Source organism: Pogona vitticeps, chromosome 4, assembly GCF_051106095.1.
Source record: "Pogona vitticeps strain Pit_001003342236 chromosome 4, PviZW2.1, whole genome shotgun sequence".
Taxonomy (NCBI): domain Eukaryota; kingdom Metazoa; phylum Chordata; class Lepidosauria; order Squamata; family Agamidae; genus Pogona; species Pogona vitticeps.
Window position 1 is genome coordinate 105,107,050 of NC_135786.1, and position 22,670 is coordinate 105,129,719.

The window sequence follows — 22,670 nt, forward strand, 5'->3', positions numbered from 1 at the left end:
TACAGTTCCTAGAGCACTCCTTTCTGTGCCAGCATCATCATCCCTATACTTTAATGAATGACTGGAAAGGAAAAAAATCATGACATAGGCCCATTCATGTTGTCTAAGTGGTGTTAACTAGACCATGGGGAAACGGCTACCCTGAAACGGTTTTTTTCTCTCGCCTATAACCAGTGCCTATGGGGAAGGGCCTTGTCGTGGCGGCACTGCTTATACCAACGCTTCCCCCCCTTTTTACAGAATCATATATACCACAGGTATCACTTGTATCTTTCTCCCCAGCTTTTCTTTTTGTTCTTCTGTATTTCAAATTGTCAGGGACAGAGAAGAGCAAAACAGAAGGTCAGGGTTTCATGAAACCACATTGGCCGGATTCCTATTGGTATTTGTGTAAGGCTTTCATAGCCTGCTGCAGCGAATTCCCACTAACTGACACAGTACTAGGAGTATATCTCAGTTGTTTACCTAGTAATGTGCTTGCTGAGATACACCCCTGCACCTCCTCAGCTGTGGTGAGTTATGCAGACCTTACATGAACACAGGTAGAATTTTAACTGTTCTGAAGACTACCCGATCATCATCACACACACATCCCAGAGGGCACTAACAAGATTTACTGGCAATCTCATTCTTTATAAATAGTACTGTATAGCACTGATAAGTGGGACAAAGGGTCAGGTATGCACTTGACCTCCTATTGTATTAATATACTCTTGGTTCAACCAAGACCTTTTTATTTAACTGGCCTATTTATCATCTTATGAAAGCTCGTTCAACAGATTTTTTTAAAAAAAGAATCTATCCCACTGAGTACTGTGTACTTTGTTTAGATGCTTCTCTCTGCTATATTTTTTTATTTTATTATGGTTGATTTTATATTTATGGTTTCTGACTTTTATTATTTTCTTGGTAGCCACCATGGGAGTTTTATTGAAGGGCAGTATAAAAATAGTTTAAATAAGACATCTGAGCCAGGTTACATTGGTATCCTTCAATATGCTTTGAGGTTTCATTTGTAGTAGTTATTTACTGATAATAATGAGAACTTACGTACAGAGAGTCAGGGAAGCTTAGACTTATACAGTATAGGCTGGTGCCAGAAGAATGGAAGGGGCTAGATAAATAGTGGTGATACATGTAGACATAGAACTAAATGACAACTTCTAGGCCAGTAGTCCCCAAATTTGCATCTTGTGAATGTCTTCACGGGACTTGAAGAAATAAAATGGAATCCCAAGTTCAAAGGTCACTGCATGACATAAGGGGATCAATTTTCATTTCTCTTTGATTTTATATTTTAAAATCTTGTCAGTTCTATACAAAATATGAATTTTGTGCTGTCCTCTGAAGATGCCGGCCACAGAGACTGGCGAAACGTTAGGAAGAACAACCTTCAGAACACAGCCAAAAGCCCGAAAAACCTACAACAACCAAAATATGAATTCTAGCAGAAGTGTATTGAAACAGAATTTCTCATAGCTGCTGCCCACTGTGCCTTTGCACAATTTACACATGTGGCCTTGCCTCCTATCTAGTCCATTTTTGTAGCAAACCTATTCAATCATTCCTACTTTAGAGATCTAGCAGTATGTCAAAACTAGAGTAGACCCATTGAATCAGTATGAGTTTGGTGAATTAATCCTCCATTACTTCAGTAGACCTACTCTAGCTGAGACCTACTACACTAAGCAACAGGATTTCAGCCATTTTAAAATTATAAATTGATTTATGGGAAACTGGACCTTTAAAAGTCTGATGTTATTCCTGTCCTGTTCCCTCTTTATTTAGACCTGTAAGAGTTCTGTTAAAGGAAAATGTTCTCCTGATCCTTGGTTATTTAATCTGTCTGCTGCAGATATAGGGTGAAGAGATTGTTGTGGGCCTTTTCCATATTCTCATGGATGTCATTTACCAATTGGCAAGTAGTAATGGGCCCACTGTTGTATCAAGGTGCATAGTTTATTTTACAATGCAGGATTTGAATACTTTGACACAGCAGTAGGAAGAAAATAATTGCTTTATATAAAGTAAGACTATCAATCCATATTCTGGCCCTGTATTGTCTCATTTGCTGTCACCAGCAGCAAATTTTCAGCATTAAAGCAGAGGACTTTAACATCACTTCCTCTGTGATCTTTTTAAATGAAAATATTGTGGATTGAAGCAGGTAACTCATGTATGTGAAGCATGTCTTTTGTCACTGAACTATGTTCCCTTAATATTGAACTGATTTGCCTGGTCACATATCCCATTTGCCACAGCTGCAACCTCCTATTGAGTTTTTCTCATTGACTGTATTCTTTTTGATATCTTGAGGAAAGCATTCCATTTAAAATATTATTATAATAATTAGGTTACCATCAAATCAATTCTGGGTTTTCTATGTGTAGAGAAGCCATTCTCAGTGAGGCCCATATGACCCCCTGAGGGCCCCTATTTGAAGTGGACTATATACTGAAATGTGTGAGAAACTTCTGAAAGATATCTGTTTGTGTTGCATCTTTGTTTGACAGGGGAGCCTGGAACATGAGAAGACCTCTTTAAAAGTCTGTGGCCAAAAATGATTGAGAATGTCTGGTTTAGAGTACTCAGGTGGTTTACCATTCCCTTCTTCAAGGGAGCAATAAGGGACTAGGCAGCTTCCCATTTGCTAATGGGAGGCACATCTGGAAACTGAACTCCCAATTTCTGGCTTCTAAGCCACTGAGCTATCCAGTCAGCATTTAGGGCATGTTGCAGCTTTATCTTGGCTTTAATGGATTGGAGAGAATTGCTTTTTACACCAAATATAGATAAATAGGTGTGTACTTCCTCAAAAGAGTAATTAATATTACAAGATGTATGTATGTCTTTATTTTACCAAAATATAAATGACTGAAACCCTGCAGGCAGAAGGCATAATGTTCAATTGCTTCTAGCTAGCAATTAAACAGTCCCAGCTGCAGTTGTTGGAGGTACATACCAACTTGGCACATGCTAAAGTATCACAGTGTGAGCCTGTTAACTGCTGGCTGGAAACAAGTGAAGCTTATGCCTTTTGCCTTCCACCTGTGTAAAAAAGCAACAGGATTTCAGCCGATATTTATTTATATGATGGTTCTTACTACTGCTGCATGAGAATGCTGGCAGAGCAATTCAATGTTCTACAAGGCAATCTTAAAAATGGGGGGGGGGCAGCTCAAGCAAAAAAATATATATAATTTTGAAACACTTTTGGATCAGCACAAATGTTGGCACAGGTATTGCGGACAGTCTGTATTTGCTCTATGCTGAATTTGGGGACATTTGGGCAAAGGGTCTTCAAGTTATGATATTTTAAAAGTAAAACTATTTTTACCGTCATGCAGAAACAAGCGACTCTAAAGTTCCTAGATTTAAAATAGATCAAATAAATTGAAAAGACCAATTTTGCTTATCTTGAAATTGTTGGCAAGCATTTTTTTTTAAAAAAGAGGAAAGAATCCAGGCTGCTGGGGCTGAAACACTGGTACTGTACTCAGAAAAAGGATCTTTCAACAGGAGAAAACAATCACTTTGCCAGAAGACCAAGCATGACTGGAACAGGTTTACCAGCAAGAGCATTTCAAAGCAAAATATATTATTGAGTTTTGAGGGTCAAGAAGGAAAAGGTTTGGAGGGAAATGAAAAGTCGCAGAAGCAGTCAAGATAGGCTTTTTTTGAAGAGGTTAAAAAAAAAAAACAGACTTGCTTTAAAAGCAAAGTATGCTGCTTATGTGCTGTCCCACAGCATTTAAAGCACTTTCTGGTGAGTTTGCAATTTAATTATGCAGGCTACACATTCCCCCCCCCCCGCCCAATCTACTGACCTCTGAAGGATGGAAGGTTCAGTGAATGTTGAGTTGGCTACCAGAGCCCATTGGGATAAAACTCAGGTCATGAGCAGAGTCTTGACTACTCCCGAAAGGGGCATTTTCCCATGTCTCTCCAGACAATCAGTATGCAGTTTTGTAAGGCATATTCAAAGTATTTCAGCATTACAAAAGCACAGAGAAGTTGTGTTTGTCTCAGCCCTGAGTGCTTTCAGTAAATATTCTCTCAGGATTTCTGAGACCAGGCTCCTGACCCAAGTATTCAAAGGGAAATCAGCTCCAGGTCTGGGGCAAACTGAACTTTTGAACCTTTCAGTCAGGACCCAATTAGCTGACTCTCAGGAAGAGTACTTTTTATCTCCTTCCTGGCAAAACAAGCATTAGTTTTGGAAAAGAGATCCTGTCTGGTAGTATAAATATTTTAAAAGACAGTAAAAACAAAAGAGAGAACAAATGTTCAAAAGCTCGTTTGTTTAAGATGTGAAATTACTGGTTTTTTCTTTGTAGCTGGGGATGGTCTTAGCAGAGCTTTGGTGCCTATATACAGTCAACCTTCGACTTACGAACGACCCTAGTTACGAACATTTCAAACATTAGGAACTGCTGTCATAAGAAAATATTCCCTCAACTTGTGAACTGAGCCTCGAGTTACAAACTGAAAAAAGGCAGGGGAAAAGGGCAAAAAATTCAAACCGTTGGTGGTGAAGTGGCTGCTTCTTTGTAACTCTTTTGCACCAACGGTTAGGAAAAGCGAGGCTCAGCAGGAGGTGAAGCTGCTTCTGCTCGGTGAGCGCCACGCTGCCAGGACTCCCCCCCCACATCCCCATTTGCCTCAGCAGTGCTGTTCCCTTCCCCCCACATGTACACCACATGATGCCTTGCATGCGGTGCCTGTTGCAGCACAATCTTTGGTGGGTTTTCTGGCGAGCGAGCCTCACTCAGTTTGGGGCTGAGGGGTTTACTCAAGAGTAAGCGGACAGGTGAGAGGGTGGCCCACTCCATCGAGATTTTGCGATCCCGACATCCGCTCTCATTCAGCACCCTCCTTCCCGTGACCCCTGCCTTCTTCTTCCTGCACTCGAGGGAGTTCCCAGGACCCAGCTTGCCAGGGCACACGACGCTCAGCCTCCCGGGACACCCCGCCACCATGACCACTGCTGCCAGAGGCTTCCCCACCTTCCCTGCTGTCCTTCTCCACTGCTGCTGCTGGGCCTGGACCTCCACTGCCACTACCAGGGCTGCTCCTGAGCATGGGGTGGGAGAAAGGCTGGATCGCCTTTCTCTCCCACCCTGCGGCTTCTCCTGAAGGGCTGCTCCCAATGGCTTTGTGGATCACCTTTCTCCCACCCCCACACGGCTTCTCTGCTGCTTCAAAAGCCATCAGGAGCAGCCCTTCAGGAGAAGCCATGGGGCAAGAGAGAAAAAGCCTTTCTCCCCTGCCCTGCGGCTTCTCCCAAAGGGCTGCTCCCAAGCAGTCCTGGCCCGACAGTGGTGGTGGAGGTAAGGTGCTGCTTTTTCCATTTTTAATTTGTTTTCTTTTGCAGGGTGGGATTGGGCTGGTGGGTTGTTTTTTACAGGCCCAGGGGCTTGCAGTGTTTGGTGCTTTTTATTTATTTATTTATTTGTACAGTATTTTTTTATTCGGCCGGAACAGATTAACGGGATTTCAATGCATTCCTATGGAAAATGGGAAATCGACTTACAAACTTTTCAATTTACGAACGCTGTCCCGGAACAGATTAACTTCGTAAGTCGAGGGTTGACTGTACTGACATTGTTTCAGCCATTTCCACCCGTCTTGTCACTACATAATTGTCTGGTAATTAAAGGAAAAAAGCTCCAAATGTGTTATGTGCCATCTGCTCAGATCTTGCAGACCAACATTATATCATGTTAGGCTCTTCTCTCTTCCTGTCCAACCCCTACTTCTTAGCAATATTCTTTTTTAGTAAGCTCTGCTCAAGTCTTACAAACTAACAACTGTGAATTCCTTTATTGAGACATTTTATTTTATGTTAGGTCTTCCTGCTGCCACTTCCCAATTTTTCCCAGCAATGTTGCCTTTTGCAGTCAGTTCTGTATTTTCGTTATAAGTGTATGGTAGAATAGCTTCAGTTTACATGTTTTTGTTCTCATGGGAGCTCACTAGACATGACTGAGCACCTACTTTTCTGCCTTTCTGGCTGTCTGATATCTGTAAGGCTCTCCCCCAACACCACATTTTAAATGAGTTTTTTTTTAAATCCTGTTTTTCTTCATAGTCTTTCTTTCACATAGTATGGATGTTTTTGACCTTGGTTTCCAGTGACAATCTTTGCCAACTCCAAGCCCTCCTTTTTTATTATTTCAAAAGACCAGGGGACACTTTTTAGAAATCTGCAGACAAACTGATTGTACAGCTTGTGGTCAAAGCTTTTCATTCTCAGCTTGCCTAACTCAAGGAAAGGGTTTGGAAATTGGAAGATAGCTTTCTAGTCTGCATTCTGCAGAGCAGGCAGACCAAATTAGTTTATCTAATAGATTAAAGAGTGTATATGTTTCTCCATTGTATGTGTGGCAGTTACTTATACCTTTACATCACCATTTATTTAAGTCCAAAACAACCCCTCAGAATATTTTGGCACAGAGGGACTACAGGCCACATTCCAGCTGTTCTTGTTTCTGTCCTCTCTCAGCAACCATAGTATATATCATGTGCTGATTTTCTGTGCTCTTCTAGCACTGGTTAATTCTACCTGAAGGAAGTTTCCGTTGGAATTTGTGTGTATTATACAAGTACATAAACTTCTGTTTTTAAAATCAAAGAAGTTCATTTCCTTAAAAAAAAACCATCTTGTTTATGAATGTGGGATATTGTGTTTTTATAGCCATGATTCAAAAGACCATGAAATGGCCTCATATTGCTAGACAATATTATGTCCACATTGCCAGCAGGAAAAAGCGAGCAGAAAACGTCCTGTTAAACCATCTTGACTGGTGCTATTGGTGGTGTAAACGGCTTGGGCCTTGGGTACCTGAAGGACCGCCTCCTTCCATATGAACCTACTGGGCAGTTAAGATCTAGCCAGGGGGCCCTTTTGAAAGAGCCATCCCTCAAGGAGGTAAGAAGGATGGCTGGTAGACAAAGGGCCTTTTTGGCAGCTGCCCCCAGATTATGGAATGCCCTCCCGACTGAGATTCGTCTGGCGCCGACGCTCATGACATTTCGGCACCAGATCAAAACCTTCCTGTTCCCAAAGGCTTTTAATTGAAATAATATCAATTGTGGGTCCTGATGGCAATTTTAGAGTATCTATTTTAATTGCATTTTAATTGTTTTATCTTTTTTATTGTATTTTAATTGTTGCAAGCTGCCCAGAGACCTTTGGGTAGCGTGGGCGGCATATAAGTTAAATAAATAAATGAAACATTCAGGCTGCCCTTTGCACCTAAACAAACTGCTACTGCAAATGGCAGCAGTAGCGAGCCTGGCCACCTTTTTACTTTCTCCTCTAGGTTGCATCATTTTAGGACATTGTAGTAATGAAACCGGTGGGAGTGGGCAGGAAATCATGAAAAACTGGTGAATGAATATTGAAAGTAACTGCAGAGTGCCCTTCTATTTCTACGTAAGTAAGGAGAATAACTCAGAAACATTTTTCAGAAAATATTTATTTATTTAAAATATTCTGAAATATGTATTCTGAAAAATGTGTAGATGTATTAAAATATGTATTCTGAGAAATTTTGACTGAGCGTTTATAGTCCGTTCTCTGGGCGCAGCATCTTCCTCAGGCCTTCCAAGCATTACACTTCTAATACAGTGGTGCCTTGCTTAACGATGTTAATTGGTTCCAAAAAAACCATCGTTATGGGAAAACATTGTTAAGTGAAACACCATTTCCCATAGGAATGCATTGAAAACCAGTTAATCTGTTCCAATGGGAACGGATTACCGTCCTTAAGCAAAAATCCCCATAGGAAACATCGCTAAGTGAAACAATGTTTCCCCCAAGGGAAAGCCATTCAAAAGCACTGAAGCCGGCTTCAGTGCTTTTGAAGGAAGCTCTTTCCGATGTCCGTTTTCGCTCATTTAAAAGTGTCTTACAATGTTTGAAACCTGTTTTAAATGCTTGGAATTGGTAGTGCACCTTGTGAAGCCTATGCACACTTAGTTTGGCTTTGTTCTGAGTCTTCGTTAATTTTTGGTGATTTTTTGTTTTTTCTCTCATTGAAAACCATTGGACTGTCCGTTCAATGGATTTAAATGGGGAAAATAAAAAATCAAAAATTAACGAAGACTCAAAACAAAGCCAAACTAAGTGTGCATAGGTTTCACAAGGTGGACTACCGAATCCAAGCATTTAAAACAGGTTTCAAACATTTTAAGACACTTTTAAATGAGCGAAAACGGACATCCTTAAGTGAAATTCCCCCATAGAGAACATCGTTAAACGATGGGGGAAATTCCTCAAAGAAACCCATTGCAAAGCGAATACATCATTAAACGAAGCAATCGCTAAGCAAGGCACCACTGTAATCTTGTAGATAAATTTGTTCTCTGGTAGTGTATATGCTTAAAATACATTTCTTTCCATATATATATATATATCCTATAGACAGGTGACAACATTGTATCTAACACTAGATAAAGGTGACACTGAAATTTACCAGTTTCTCAAAAGCTTTATCTGTGAAAGAGACTTCCATTTTGCTACTTTATTATTAGGTCTCTTTAGAATTTATTTTGGTTATGTTTTTCAGTTTACTGTAATATCACAAAGCAACTGAAAATACTGTATTTGTTTTATTTTGTTATTTACTTTCCCCTATTACATCTCATATCACCAGTCTGCAATCTCCCTGGCTACCCAGATTCCCTGATATAGAACAGCTCTGGAGAGGAGTTACCTTATGGCATGATCCTCCGGGCTTTAATTAATGTTGGGAAGCTCCGGGACCTACCAGTTGCCACAAAGATCACTATGCAACAACAACAAGAACAAAAATAGTAAAAATCATCATCATTATCTCAGAACTGCAAAGCTGGAAGGAACCCTATGGATCAGAGCGTCCAGTCCCTTTCAAGGAAGCACAGTGAGGAATCAAACTATTAACCTCTGGCTCCACAGCCAGGGATCTAAACCATTGAGCTATAAAAGGCATGTACATGTTCTCCTGAGCTAACTCATAATTAAAGCAAACACAGGAATGTTGATCCTCACCTTGAGAATTTCTGGGAAGTTCCTTCTCCTTTGAAATTGTTTTCACAATGAATTTCTTGCTATCATATTTGCTGAGAATGGTCAAAATTCCCATGGAAGTAATTTAGGACACAGCATTAATACAGAAGCATGGCTAAACAGTGAGATTGTTATTATGCCTGTTGCATTACTTGTGCATATTCCCAGACACAATAAGATCCAGTGTCCTTGAGATCTCAACTCTGGCATTCTAAAGGATAATTTCTTGTGTTGGACCCTTGCCCACTTAGCTTTCTTGAGTAGGAAGTCTGAGGTTTTATTCACGCTGGAATAAAATATTAGCTTCAGGCTTTGTGACATACAGGGGTGCCTCGCTTGACGACGTTAATCCGTTCCAGCAAAATTGCTGTAGAGCAAAATCGTCATCCAGCGAAATAAAAAAGCCCATTGAAATGCATTGAAAACCATTCAATGCATTCCAGTGGGCGAAATACCTGCTCGTCCAGCAAAGATCCTCCATAGGGCAGTCATTTTTTGCACCCTGTATAGCGAAAAATCCATCCTAGAAACAGCGGGGAGCCATTTTGTACAGCGGATGGCCATTTTGGGAACCCAACGATCAGCTGTTTTGATCGTCGTAAAGCAAAAAATCTGTTCCTGAAGCAGGGAACCAATCATCGTAAAGCATTTTTTCCCATTAGAACATTGTTTTGCGATCGCAAAAACCTAATCATCAAGTGGATTTGTTGTTTAACGAGGTAATCGTTAAGCAAAGCACCACTGTATTATTTATGGAGGACAGAAACATACTCTTATATCAGATGATCTCTCTTTTTGCCTGTCAAGAGATTTGTGATGGTCAATTAACTGCAAATGTCAAAATCGCTTGTTATCTTCTTATTACTAGTTAAAAATAAAAATTCATCTTGTTCCTATCAATAGTGATAAGACTATCAACTGAAAATACCAATTGCCCTTCCCATTTTGTGTAATAGACCATAGAAATCTTATCTGCTGATACCACATATCTAAATGAATTATTTTATTCTCTTTCTTTTTGTGCTCTAGGAAGTTTATAACTAGGCAATCCATTCCATTTCCTAACATCATTAGGTCCTGAAAATTACCCTCAGTTGTACTTTGAAATATAATTGGGAAACAAAATTGACATGAGATTTAGAGAATAGTGTCTTAGAAGGTAAAAGCACTTAACTTGAGCATTTTACTATATTAACACTGTAATTTGATATGATAGAGCAGCTCTGTTGAGTCAGTCACTTCACATTTGCTAAAAGCAGTTGAATCACTTGCTGAGTTCTGTTGAGCTGCATTCTTTATATGCACATTGCAAATAATGAGCTTTGCAAAAATGTATGTGCGTGTGTATGTGCGTGTGATTTTTTAAAAAACAAAATATGACAGCCCAACCTGGATGCTTCCAAACTAATGCTCCTGTATTCCACTCACAAAGACTGTCAGAACAGGAGTTGCTTATAGGGTGTGTGTGAAATATGTAAATGTCTCTTTTAAACAAATGGGTAAGCAACAAAGTCCCAGATATCTTTATCATCCAACGTAGGAGAAAGAAACAGCTCCAGATGTACAGTGTTTACAGCCCTAAAATGAAATACAATTTGGATGCAAGTACAGTGCCATTTTTTCACAAATATATTGAAATTCTACTTCTTGATCTAAAGTGGTAAGGGCCTACCTATATCATCCTCCAGGGAAACAGCAGCTCCTTTCTTTCTCCAACTCCCCCTCTCTTTCTGAATAGAAATTTTGAATCACAGGCAGCCCTTTTCTAAGATTTTCCCTGCCCAGTGGGCTGAACCAAATAGTACACAGGGATTACACAATGATTGTTGTTATTTCTGAACTGATGAACACACAATGGTCTTTCATTAAAGTAACTACTAAAATAAAGCAAATTGCATAGAAACACAAAGAGAAAAGTAGGATTTCTTGTAACAATTTGGGACCCAGATACCTAATACTGTACTGTGTTTTAATTAATAATTTACTGTTTGTATAATAGTCACTTTGAGTACTTGAGCTACATCATGCTACCTCCCATATACTGAGTAAAACAATTTAACAGGAGCTCAGTTCAGCCTTGACATGCTCTTGCTGCCTCCTAGGTTACTTGAGTTATTATTAATATTTCCCCTGTCTTGTTTCTTGTTACAGGGCAAAGTTTCTGTCTAGTTTCTGTCTAAAGTTAAAACCCATCAGAGATGTTTTATATATTTAAAAAAGGAGTACAAATATATTTCACCACAGGTTAATGGCTACATATAGTTGCTTAGCTTTCTAAGATATCTCTGTATCTTTGTAAAACCAAAGTGAAGAGTTCTTCATCATGGCTCCTCTGTCTTGTGGAAGAATACTTTCAAATGTTATCTTTGCAGGGCTGCTATAGAGTACATGAAAACCCGTGCCATGGATAACATTTTAATAGTAGTTCTCTTGCTTAAAATTCTTCTCTTCTTGAAGAAGAGCCCCCTTCTTTAATTCTATATCAATAAGTATTTTGTTCCTTCTATAAACATTGCACATTGATATGTTACCAGATGCGTGAAGATGAGGCTAAGATACTGCTCCTCAGCACACAGCAGCTTGGTTTCTTGTCACTGAAAGACTGGATGATCTCCAATTTTATTTTTCTCATTGCCTCTTTATATAGGATAACCTCTGTTTTGAATTAGAATTGAAGCTGATACAGCCCTTTATATCAGAATGAATGGTACAATTTCCCTCTGAATTGTTGTCATTGCCAAGAAATCAGGCTGCTCACCAGAAATCTAACTTGACCACTGATATAAAAATTGCTATTTGCTTGTGTAATTGTGATAGACACCTATATTGATTTCAAAACTTTAAAGATATCATCCATGAGAAAATATTTACTATTTAGAGTCCACAAAGGGTGGACGTTATCAGCTATCAAGTCCCAAAGTTCCAATTTTGCTTTTAATAAAGCCCTCTTCAGGCATTCACTGAACGTATTCAGGAGGTACTCATAGTGAACATGTGGGGATGCAGATAAGTCCTGCACCCAAATATCTCCACCACTTGAAAGTTAATTAACTGTCCATATATTAAGCATGATATTCTGAAGAGAACTGCATAAGCCTGTTTCAATGTGGTCAGGAGTCTTGTCTTTGTTGCTTATCTCAGGAGCTCTGTAAATGTGTTCAGCTGTGTGTGCTTCCAGAATCCTCTTGAGAACTTCACAATCTTCTCACTCACTTGGTGCAAAGCTTTAGCTCAGTGGTTCTTAACCTTTGTTACTCGGATGCTATTGAACTGCAACTCCCAGAAACCCCAGTCAGGACAGCTGGTGGTGAAGGCTTCTGGGAGTTGCAGTCCAAAACTCCTGAGTAACCCAAGGTTAAGAACCAGTGAATTAGCTGATATTCAGTAGAGGGACTTTCAGGACCAGAACTTCTCTTTATGTCCCCATTCCCTCCCCCGCAAATAGCTGTATATGTGCATAAGCAAACACTGACTAGGAATATAATAAAATCTGATATATACCCCAAAGAGAAGACTGCCCAGTGAAAGTGATTTGTTAATTCAGCCAGTCTAATGAATCTCACGATTCAACTTTCATTTAATGCTTTGAAAAGCAATCTGCCTTATGTGTGTTGTCCTCTATTTTATTCTAGGATCATCAGACCATTTTAAGATCTTGGGCAGTTAAAGATTTTGCACCTAATTGTCCTCTCTATGTACAGATACTGAAACCTGAAAATAAGTTCCACATCAAATTTGCAGGTAAGTGTGGAATACTAGTGACATGTTTGGAAATGGAAGGAGCTTTTCTGCCTGTTTCAGATCTGTCTTGCTTCTGCTGTCTTCCTCCATAACATCATTCTGTTGTGTAGCCACATTAATCTAAGAAGATCAATTTCACAATGTCTCACTCTTGGTGAGATGATAAGGAACAATTCTGATTTTCTTCTTGGAGCATAATCTCTTTGTATGAGACTTTTTAAAAAGTAAATTGCCCTTTTTAAGAAGGTGTTTTAGAAATGGGATAATTTGCTAAATTTAAGCCTTTTTTGCCAACAATGGCATTGTCAGTGTACACATTTCCCACTTGATATTTTGTGTATAATGGGGTAATTGTCTGTGCAAAATAGACTAATTTCCCCCCACTTATATGCCATTCTTCTCTCAAAAGAGATCCAAAATATTGCAAACATTACAAAACAAAACCCCCCATATATATCAAACACCACAATAAATACTTCACATAAATGATAAGAGGCTACAAAACCTAGCAACAACCTAGACAATTTTCTTTAATCTGTAGAAGACCAATAGAAAAAAGAAAAAGAAAAAAAGTTTCTGTCCTTGTATAGCAAAAATAAAATGAAATAAACCAGAGATAGGAGCACTCTTCAAATAACAATAAGCATCTGAAGAACCGGAACTTTCATCAACAATACTGCCAAATCCTATTGAAGTTCTCCATAATAGCCATTCCCTGGTAGGCATACTAGACACATTGTTTTACAGCCTTCTGTGCAGAAAAAGAGTCCCATGGTGTATAGGATTTACTTTTAGCTTGCATAGGCCAGGAAATGGCTTTTCTGAAAGGCCCGTTTAATTCTGCCAAATCCTCAAGTTTATCCAGTGCCATTTATTTCTATGTATAATAGACTTGTTGTTCCACTTTGTTACCTATGGTGCCCCCATATTTGTCCCACAAAGTGAGACAACTGCTGACAGAATGCAGATTGAACTCACTGGAGTTGAAAGAGAGTCAGGGATGTTATATGGACCAATGTGGCAAAACCAGATGTATGCAGATTTGAGGGATTAATATCTTAAATCACCAGGTTCAAGAACAGTTCTCTTTTATGTACAATATCACTTCTGCTAGCTGGCACAGACTACTATGTATCGTATAGGACCAGTAAATTCGCCAAATGAGCCATGGAAAGATGGAACTCATTCTCCATTTCACAAGCTCTTCACATTAATTTCACAACTTGATACTTGTTTGAGAATGCCATATTATTATATTATTTTATTATTTTCTGGTTATTTATATGTGCTTATATTAAATGCCAAATACTATTTTTAAAGTGGTTTAATTTCTATTTATGTGTACAGCCTGATTGGATATGAAGCAATAAAGTATTCATATTCAAATTTGTTTTAAACACACACACACACACACACACACACACAAGCATTATCCTGCACACAATATCCTTATATGTTTCATATGCTAGGGAACGGTGATTTTGCAAGTGCTACTATAATGCATTTCTTTTTCTCAAAGGAATCCCTCCCTGTTTGCACACATTATTCACAGTCCTGCACAGCAATATTATAGTTTGTGGAGGAACTGCTTGATTCTGTGTAAAATTTTATGCTTCCTGTGTGAAAAAAAACAGCAAAAGGCAAAGGTAGACAGACAAGAGATTGGCTGGGTATCAGTTTTGTGGTAGTGGCAGGATATGTCATGGGGTGAAAAATGTTTCAGTAGGTAGCATCAGCATAGCAACACAAACATTTGATGAGAATCTGCCTCCACCCGAAGTATTCATTATATCATAGAGGTCAGGCATATGGCTCCTCGTTGTTCTCTTGCCTGAACGGAGGCGTAGTTCTTACAACCAGCAATACCAAATGAGTTAGTAGGCTTATGGCTGGATTACTCCAAATCAAACTACAGGAGGAATTGTTTTTTGTTTGTTTGTTTGTTTTGTTAAATGTGAAATTTAAATAATACAGTTCTGACCCCCTTTTTAAAATTGTCTCATACATCTCTTTCAGGGAAAGTTAGCTTACTTCTTTTCCTCACTTCCCTTCTTTCATGGATTTAAATTATCATTGCCAGTTCTTTTCACTGAGAAACTCTCCAGGAAGCCCTAGGTTTTCCCAAATGCCAACTAAAAACCATTGCTTTGTCATAATTGCCCTAATCACCTTAAAGGGCTGTTTTCTGTGTGCAGAATATGTGTCAACCTACGTAGAAGTCATTTTCTGTGGCTCCTGCAACTTTAAAGTGTTCTTTGCATCCTTCAGCACAAATGTACCAGTTCTGTTATTTATTCAAAGTTAGAAATATGAGAGAGGTCATTGATAGAAAGAGCTGGTTATGTTTGTGTCATTGACCACTGGAATGCTCAGTATGTTTTCAACAACATTAGTTTCTGTGGAAAACATTTTATTAAGCTGAACCTGCTCTGCATGCACCAGACTATAGACTTGCAAGCCACTATTATTAAATAAATACAGGAAGAAGCCTGGCTTTTTTCCAAGAGCATGTGGTTCCAGCTCTATAATATTCAAATCCCATCAAACACCCACTGAGATTAATTAATATACTTTCCTGTTGGGATACAGATGAAAGCATTAACAACATTTGGGTAAGTGATGAACAGAATAGGTATTGTCTGGCAGATATTTCAAAACTTCCAGAAGACTGTACCAATCTCATTTGGGAGGCTTGGTATAACTAGTCAAGTTTATTTTTATCATGTCCTGATACGTAAAACCATAGAATTCAAAGAGGGTGTACTTTCTTTTTCACATGACTGTATTTGGAGGTCCTCTGCCATCAGACAGTGATGCCAACAGAATTCCCAGAATCTTTCCAGTGTTTGTGTGACATTTACATAATTCACCATGGCTAATTTCAGAAAATTGATGAGGTTCTAGGTCATATCTAAGGGACATGATGGTGCTGCAGGTTAAACCACAGAAGCCTCTGTGCTGCAAGGTCAGAAGACCAGCAGTCATAAGATTGAATCCATGTGACAGAGTGAGCTCCTGTCACTTGTCCCAGCTCCTACCAACCTATCAGTTCGAAAGCATGCAAATGCAAGTAGATAAATAGGTACTACCATGGTGGGAAGGTAACGGCATTCCATGTCTAGTTGCACTGGCCACATGACCACGGAAACTGTCTTCGGACAAACGCTGGCTATATGGCTTGGAAATGGGGATGAGCACCATGCGCTAGAGTTGGTCACGACTTGTTGGAATCACAAAATGAGAAAGCTGATGGGCTTTGTGATGATCACCAGATAATTAGGATAGCAAATAGTCTCTTATAGAAGTTAAAGAAGTCAGCCACATACACAGGGATGTCTGCCAGCAGTGCTCCTGATGGGCGACTAGTAGAAGAGGCAGAATAACACTGAATGGGTTCCCAATGAATTCTGCCCTGCCCCCAGGAGGACTGTGTTTTTATTAACCTTACAAGCTCAGAGATGATAGTGGACCGTATACAGATAGGTTACAGAGTTCAGATACGACAATGGTTACATCATGGCATTATAATTGGCCTAAGGAAAGGCTCTATGCAAGCTCTCTAGCACCTGTGAGAAAGAAGAAGAATGGTGGGCAGTTATGCCCCTCAGAAGCAGCTGTGATGTCATCCAGGAGGGTTTGCCCTCTACTGTAGATTAAGCCAACAGTTTAGCAACCTTGGGAACAGCACCCCCACAACGATTGGACTAAATGTCAAGGGGAACCTTTACCTTTAGGTCATATCTTAGTTGTGTGTACAGTCACACACCCATTTATGCAAATGAGATCTTTCACACCTTATCACTTAGGTGTAACTAGGCACAGCATATTATGCAAACCTTATGTGAACACCAGTAAGATTTTGGCCAGTACGTAAAGCAGCTTAGAGCAGATTCTATCCATACAACAAATGGAAAGCATGAAACAATTTTCATGTAACCTGGATTGAGTCTTGTTGAAGCTCATCAGGTTTCAAATAATGCCTAAGCTGGTTTGCCAAAAGAGCAGGCAGTGGGCAAGGGAGTCTGAAACAGTTTTACGTGCAGTGCTACACTCCGCTTCTCATGATTTGACAGAATCTCTAAGCACAAAGAGCCAAGCAAATTGCCGTTGAATAAATGCAATCTTCTTCCCAAATATTACTAATATTTGCCTTGCTGCAGAACAATCTAGACCAAAGCATATGACCCAGCACTATCTGTTACTGTGTAATCATACACTATGTGGGGCCAGCATGAGAAATTTTGCTCTGTGAACAATATGGCACCCGTTCTCTTCTCAGGTACAAAAATGGAATGGACAAACCCAATGTTTGCAATGAGACGGTGCCTTCCACTTCATCAAAAAGCAGGAGACTAGCTCTCTGCTTGAGTACTGTGCTGTTCCTTGCCAGGATCTGCCAGCTGAGGACACCTCATTCTGCCCAATTCCAGGGCCAGCCCTGACCCTGTGATGGACTAATACAGCTACCTTGTGAAAATCTTCAATACTTATTAAGCATAACTAATGACACACATGCTGAATCATCAAACTGAATTAGCTACTGGGGAAAGTGTGGGTGAAGACATGGTTAATTTTGTAGACATTGGTAGACTGCCTTTGTCAAGGGACACAGTATCCACCAATCCCTCAGTCTAATTAGAGACTGAGGCCTTGAGTTTGCATTCTCATGTAAGAGTACTTCTGAACAAAAATGAGATACACAGAATTAGTTTGAGGCCTACAAGCCCATTGTGTGCTCCTAGTTTCTATGAGATAATGGACTCTCATAATAGTGTTGTACTTGTAACAGCATTGCCTGTCACTTAGTACCAAAAGCCCTATTTCATTTTCAATTTCTCTTCCATGCCTTTCCTATGCTGACTCATTTCTCTTTGCATCTTCCAGTTAATTTTATCCTTCCCATTCATTTTTACTCTAACCAAATTAATTTAATTTCTCTCAGAATTATCACTTCCTGTTTATTTTTTTTATTCCCTCCATCTCCTCTTCAGCTTTCTTTCACAGCCTTAGTTCTTTTGACACCCACCATGCTAAAAAAATTGACATTATTTTATCACATTAGTTTAATAAATTCCTTCCCATTATTTTAATTAAATACCTGTTCTTAAATATTACTAGTGTGGTAAAAGCAGCAGAATGTTTTCTTGGTCAGTAAAATCTCCTGTACTAGCTATTTATTTGCTTGCTTGCTTGTTTTAATGCCAGATAGGATGTTGCTGCTGTAGCTGATCAAACACTAATCAGTATGTAGTCCTGGAGTCATTGATAAGGGACAATGGGAGCTGAAGTCCAGCAAAATCCAGAGAGCCATATTTCCCCCATCTGTGCTAGAGCTATCAAGCCTTGATCAAGTAATCCATTAGTGATTCATTCTAAACACCAAAAGCACCTCAGGTGACTCAGGAATAAGGCAGAAAGTGCTTACTGCATTCAGCTCTGAACTTAAAGTCAACAAGACCAATAAGGACAATACATTGAAGAGAAGTAATTGTCTTCCCAGTGAATGTGACAATGAATGACTTCCTACTTCTTCAAGTTTCCATCTACTGGAGGTGAGGTAAGAGACAAGGGAATACAAATTCACAAGACCCATGGAAGTCATTTTCAGACATGTATGTATGTATGTATGTATGTATGTATGTATGTATGTATGTATGTATGTATGTATGTATGTATGTATGTATGTATGTATGTGTGTGTGTGTGTGTGTGTGCGCGTGCGTGCGTGCGTGCGTGCGTGCGTGCGTGCGTGTGTGTGTGTGTATGTATGTATGTATGTATGTATGTATGTATGTATGTATGTATGTATGTATGTATGTATGTAAAACATTCATAGCCTGCCCTATATCACAGGATCTCAGGGCAGTTACAGTGCTGTATAAGGCAAGATGTTTAAAATAATTTAAAATCAAACAGTTTAAAATACAAAATTAAAACATTAAAACATCAAAACCACTGTGTTAAACCTGTGCAGACCACAATCCTCAATCTCCAAAGGCTCTAATAAATATGTTTTGACTTGGTGCTGAAATGATTCTAATGTCAGCACCAGTTAAGCTTCAAAAGGGTGGACATTCCAGTCCTGGGTTTCTATGGCAGAAAGATCTGTCCACATATTGGGACACAATGGAGGACCTCTCCAGCAGATCTTACTGATCAGGTATGTTTACCTAGGAAAAGGCATTCCTTCAAATATCCAGCTCGCAAGCTGTTTAGGGTCTTGTAAGCTATTATCAAACCTTGAACTCAGATCGAATCATATTGGCAACCAGTGCAAATCTTTCTGAGCCAGCACTGTGTGGGTTCAGAAAAATGTTTCTACTAGCACTCTAGACACCGCATAGGCAAATATATGTCTCCCCCTAAAGTCCTTAGAGCAGGAATGCCTAGCAAGATGGTCTCAGTAGCAATGCTACAAATCCTTTTCTTATCTTTCTTGTGATAACCGTGATCTTGAGATGTAAGGACCACCTTGAACTCCTTAAATTTGATGAGGAACAGCCATATGGATACTGATGTGAAAGGCATATTCCTTGGGCATGTTGCATACTATCCGTGTTCTATGGTATTGGCAGCTGGTGCTTCAGATGCTTCATGCACCCAGTATATAAGATGACTTATGTGACAAGATGGAAGAAAATCACACATTTTCTCTATGTCTGCATGACAGAAGCAGTATGGTGAATATTTTTTAAATGGACATGTCTGGGATGCAGATGGAGGGGAATTGCTTACAGCCTTAATTCAGAAGCAATACCCACATTTGTCTAACTCTAAAAGAGTGTTGGGGATAGGGCTGCACACACAAGTCATGTCCCCAAGTTCTCTCTACCCAAATGTTTCTTAGACCTTAATGCCTGCAAAGGAGTACATTTAGCACAACCACAGGCTTCATTATAGACACACAAAGGTCTGCCTTACTGTACTTCCAAGTGAGTGGGGACATAGAAGGCGTTCCCATATCTCTTCCACCATGTTCCATGTGAATTCAGGCACAACTGAGTAGGGCTTTGCAGAAGTCAAGGAATTTGACTCGCCTTGATGAAAGCCAGCAACTGAAACAAGATCCATACCCTACCAGTGTCCCTGGAGTCCTAGCAATCTGACACACATTTGTTCCCTGTAGCCACCACACTTATCAAGAAGTCAACATCAATACTAAATAAAATCAGAAGACGTGAGGAAATAATTGCCCTTCTACTGGAAACACTTGGGATTTTAAAATGGTGCAAACTAGATGCCACCTCAACACAGTTGATATAAGGACCTTGTTAACATTCAAATTTACTCCAAGACCTAGGCTGTAATGATTAAGCTGTTACACACACACACACACACACACACACACACACACACACACACACACACACACACACACACAAAGAAAGAGATTAACTGTGTCATCTGCCAGTCTTTGTGTCCCAGCTACGTATAAGTATTTAGCAACATGATGCTATCTCCCAAATTTTCTTTTCCAGCAGAAAGAATTTGCATCCAAGTTGTTTACATTTCAACAGTTATGACTGAATGAGTATGCGTAGACCCCTTTCTATAAATGTAATAAATTATTGTGGGGTTAAGCTTAGGTGAATCTGTTCTTCACAGCAAACTATCATCCAAAAGAGAAGGCATGATACAGTGCAGAGTTGTGCATTCTGAAGTTCCTTTGAAATGGATAAAATGCTTTTAGGCTTGCACTAGCTTGCTTAATTTGAATGTAGTGTTGGAGGAAGGTTTTAGAGATACTGTTGACTGCCAGAAAGACAAATAATCAATGGAAGATCAAACAAACCCAAACTCTCCTCAGAAGTGAAAATGAGTAGACTGAGGGTATTGTACTTTGACTATGAGAAGACCAGACTCACTGGAAAAGGTGATAATTCTGGGAAATGTTGGAAATTGCAGACCACTTTCAGAAGAGGAAGACCAAATAGGAGATAGATTGATTCAATAAAAGAAGCTGTGGTCTTCAGCTTGGAAAACCTGAGCAGGGCCATTTGGAAGTTATTAGTTTAGACGGCTTACTGTAAGTCAGAAGGACTTGATGGCACATTGCAACAACAGCAGCTTGCAATTGCTAAAGGCAGCATCTGACTAGATAGCTCACAGAGCTGGAGCACATTTGCAGATCCAGCCTTCGGGAATTCAGTTCTCAGTGTGCCTCTTGGGATAAGAGCCAGCCTGTGAGGCCTTGGACAAACTACATGGTCCCAAAGAAGCCAGGAGAAGGGGTATGGCATTCCGTGTCTAGTCACGCTGGCCACATGACCATGGAAGACTGTCTTCAGACAAACGCTAGCTCTATGGGTTGGAAACGGAGATGAGCACTGCCCCCTAGAATCGGACACAACTGGACAAATTGTCAAGGGGAACTTTCACCTTTACTTAAACCACTTTTGAGTACTCAACAGAAAATCCTAGAAAGGTCACCATAAGATGGAATCTGCTTAATAGCACACATTTATCATCTTACCCATTATTACTAAGGGCAGTGTTTTGAGTTTCTCTTCATTTAGAACCTCATGTAAAAACCAACCATATTTACTCAATTCTTGCTGTTTTTAAACTAAAGCCTTCAAATTTCACCAAAATTCGCATGGAAGGACTTGACAGTAATAGTTAAAGATTATGTGGCAAGGGGGTGTAGTATGTTTCTAAATATTTTTATCATCATAGTATATGGTGTTAAAGACACATTGGTATTATTAGCAATACCACAGAAGCCAAGAAGAAGGAAGACAGACATCCAAAGACAGCCTTTAAGGGCCGTGGATATCCAAAGTAGGCTTTAATGAGTCAATGTCCTGACCCAGCAGGACAATGAAACAGTGTGAGACCCAGAGCCAACAGAAGATCTTGGTCCTTCCTTACATGGTGGGTGTGTCAGAAAAGCTGAAAAGGATTTTTGGTAAACACCACATACCCATGCACTTGAAACTCACAAACTTAGGCAGAGACTTGTCCACCCAAAAGACGACACCAAAACACAACAGGAGCAGTATAGTGTATCCAGCCCAATGCAAAGAGGTGTGTTCAGAGCTCTACATTGGAGAAACCAAACAGCCACTAAACAGGAGAATGGCCCAACACAGGAGGGGCAATGGCTCAGAACCACCATCAGCAGTGTTTCTTCGTAAGAAGAACAAAGGACATTCATTTGGTGACTAAGATGTACTTATTTTGGACCGAGAAGATAGGTGGTTTGAGAGAGGGGTCAGGGAGGCCATACATGTGCATATAGAAAATCCCTCACTCAACAGTGGTGAAGGCCTTAGGTTCAAACTGTGTCCTATTTATTATGGTGCCCTTTCATCCGTCCCCAGAAAGATCAGGACCACACCACCAGAAAGACCACTGTTAACAACTGTTAAAAACCCATGACAATGCAGAAGTAGAATTTTCACTCACCTTCCCCCCCCGCCCATTCTTTGTCCATCTAACAAGCCTACTGAGACCAGGGGAAAGTGAAACCAATGTGGAGGACATATCAGGGGTCTCCTAAAACTCTCCTCACACTGAAGAAGCTACTTGGATGAGTAGTGAAACGTTTCAGCCTAATAAGAAAGAAGTCCAGTTGCCATGACTCAACTTTGAAATAACATCATTTGGATGACTGAGGATCGTTGCAGATATTATTAGCAATGTGCTGAAAAATTATAATTCCCATAATGAGGCCAAATGGTCAAAATCCCATCTAATGGCTAAAATTCTGTTGCTAATTGTAAGAAAATTCATAATTTTCCGTCTGTTCCTGGCCAGCAAAGAGTTCCTGCATTATCCCAGCTGCATGTATAAATGACCCGTCACATGTTTAATCCACAAAGATTAAAAGTACACAGCATCCTGTGCATTGGCAGTTGTGCAATTTGCACTGGGAA

At 39.8% G+C, this 22,670-nt stretch overlaps 1 protein-coding gene across 4 annotated transcripts in view; it reads left to right on the forward strand.

Annotated features, from left to right (window-relative positions):
• The window catches only part of KCNT2 (potassium sodium-activated channel subfamily T member 2), a 330,818-nt gene that overhangs the window by 208,538 nt on the left and 99,610 nt on the right, over positions 1–22,670 (forward strand). For all 4 annotated transcript variants that reach the window (XM_072998095.2, XM_078392307.1, XM_072998093.2 and 1 more), the window contains exon 14: positions 12,685–12,793. In XM_072998095.2, coding sequence (XP_072854196.1) covers positions 12,685–12,793 — 109 coding nt within the window. The remainder of the gene's footprint in view (positions 1–12,684; positions 12,794–22,670) is intronic.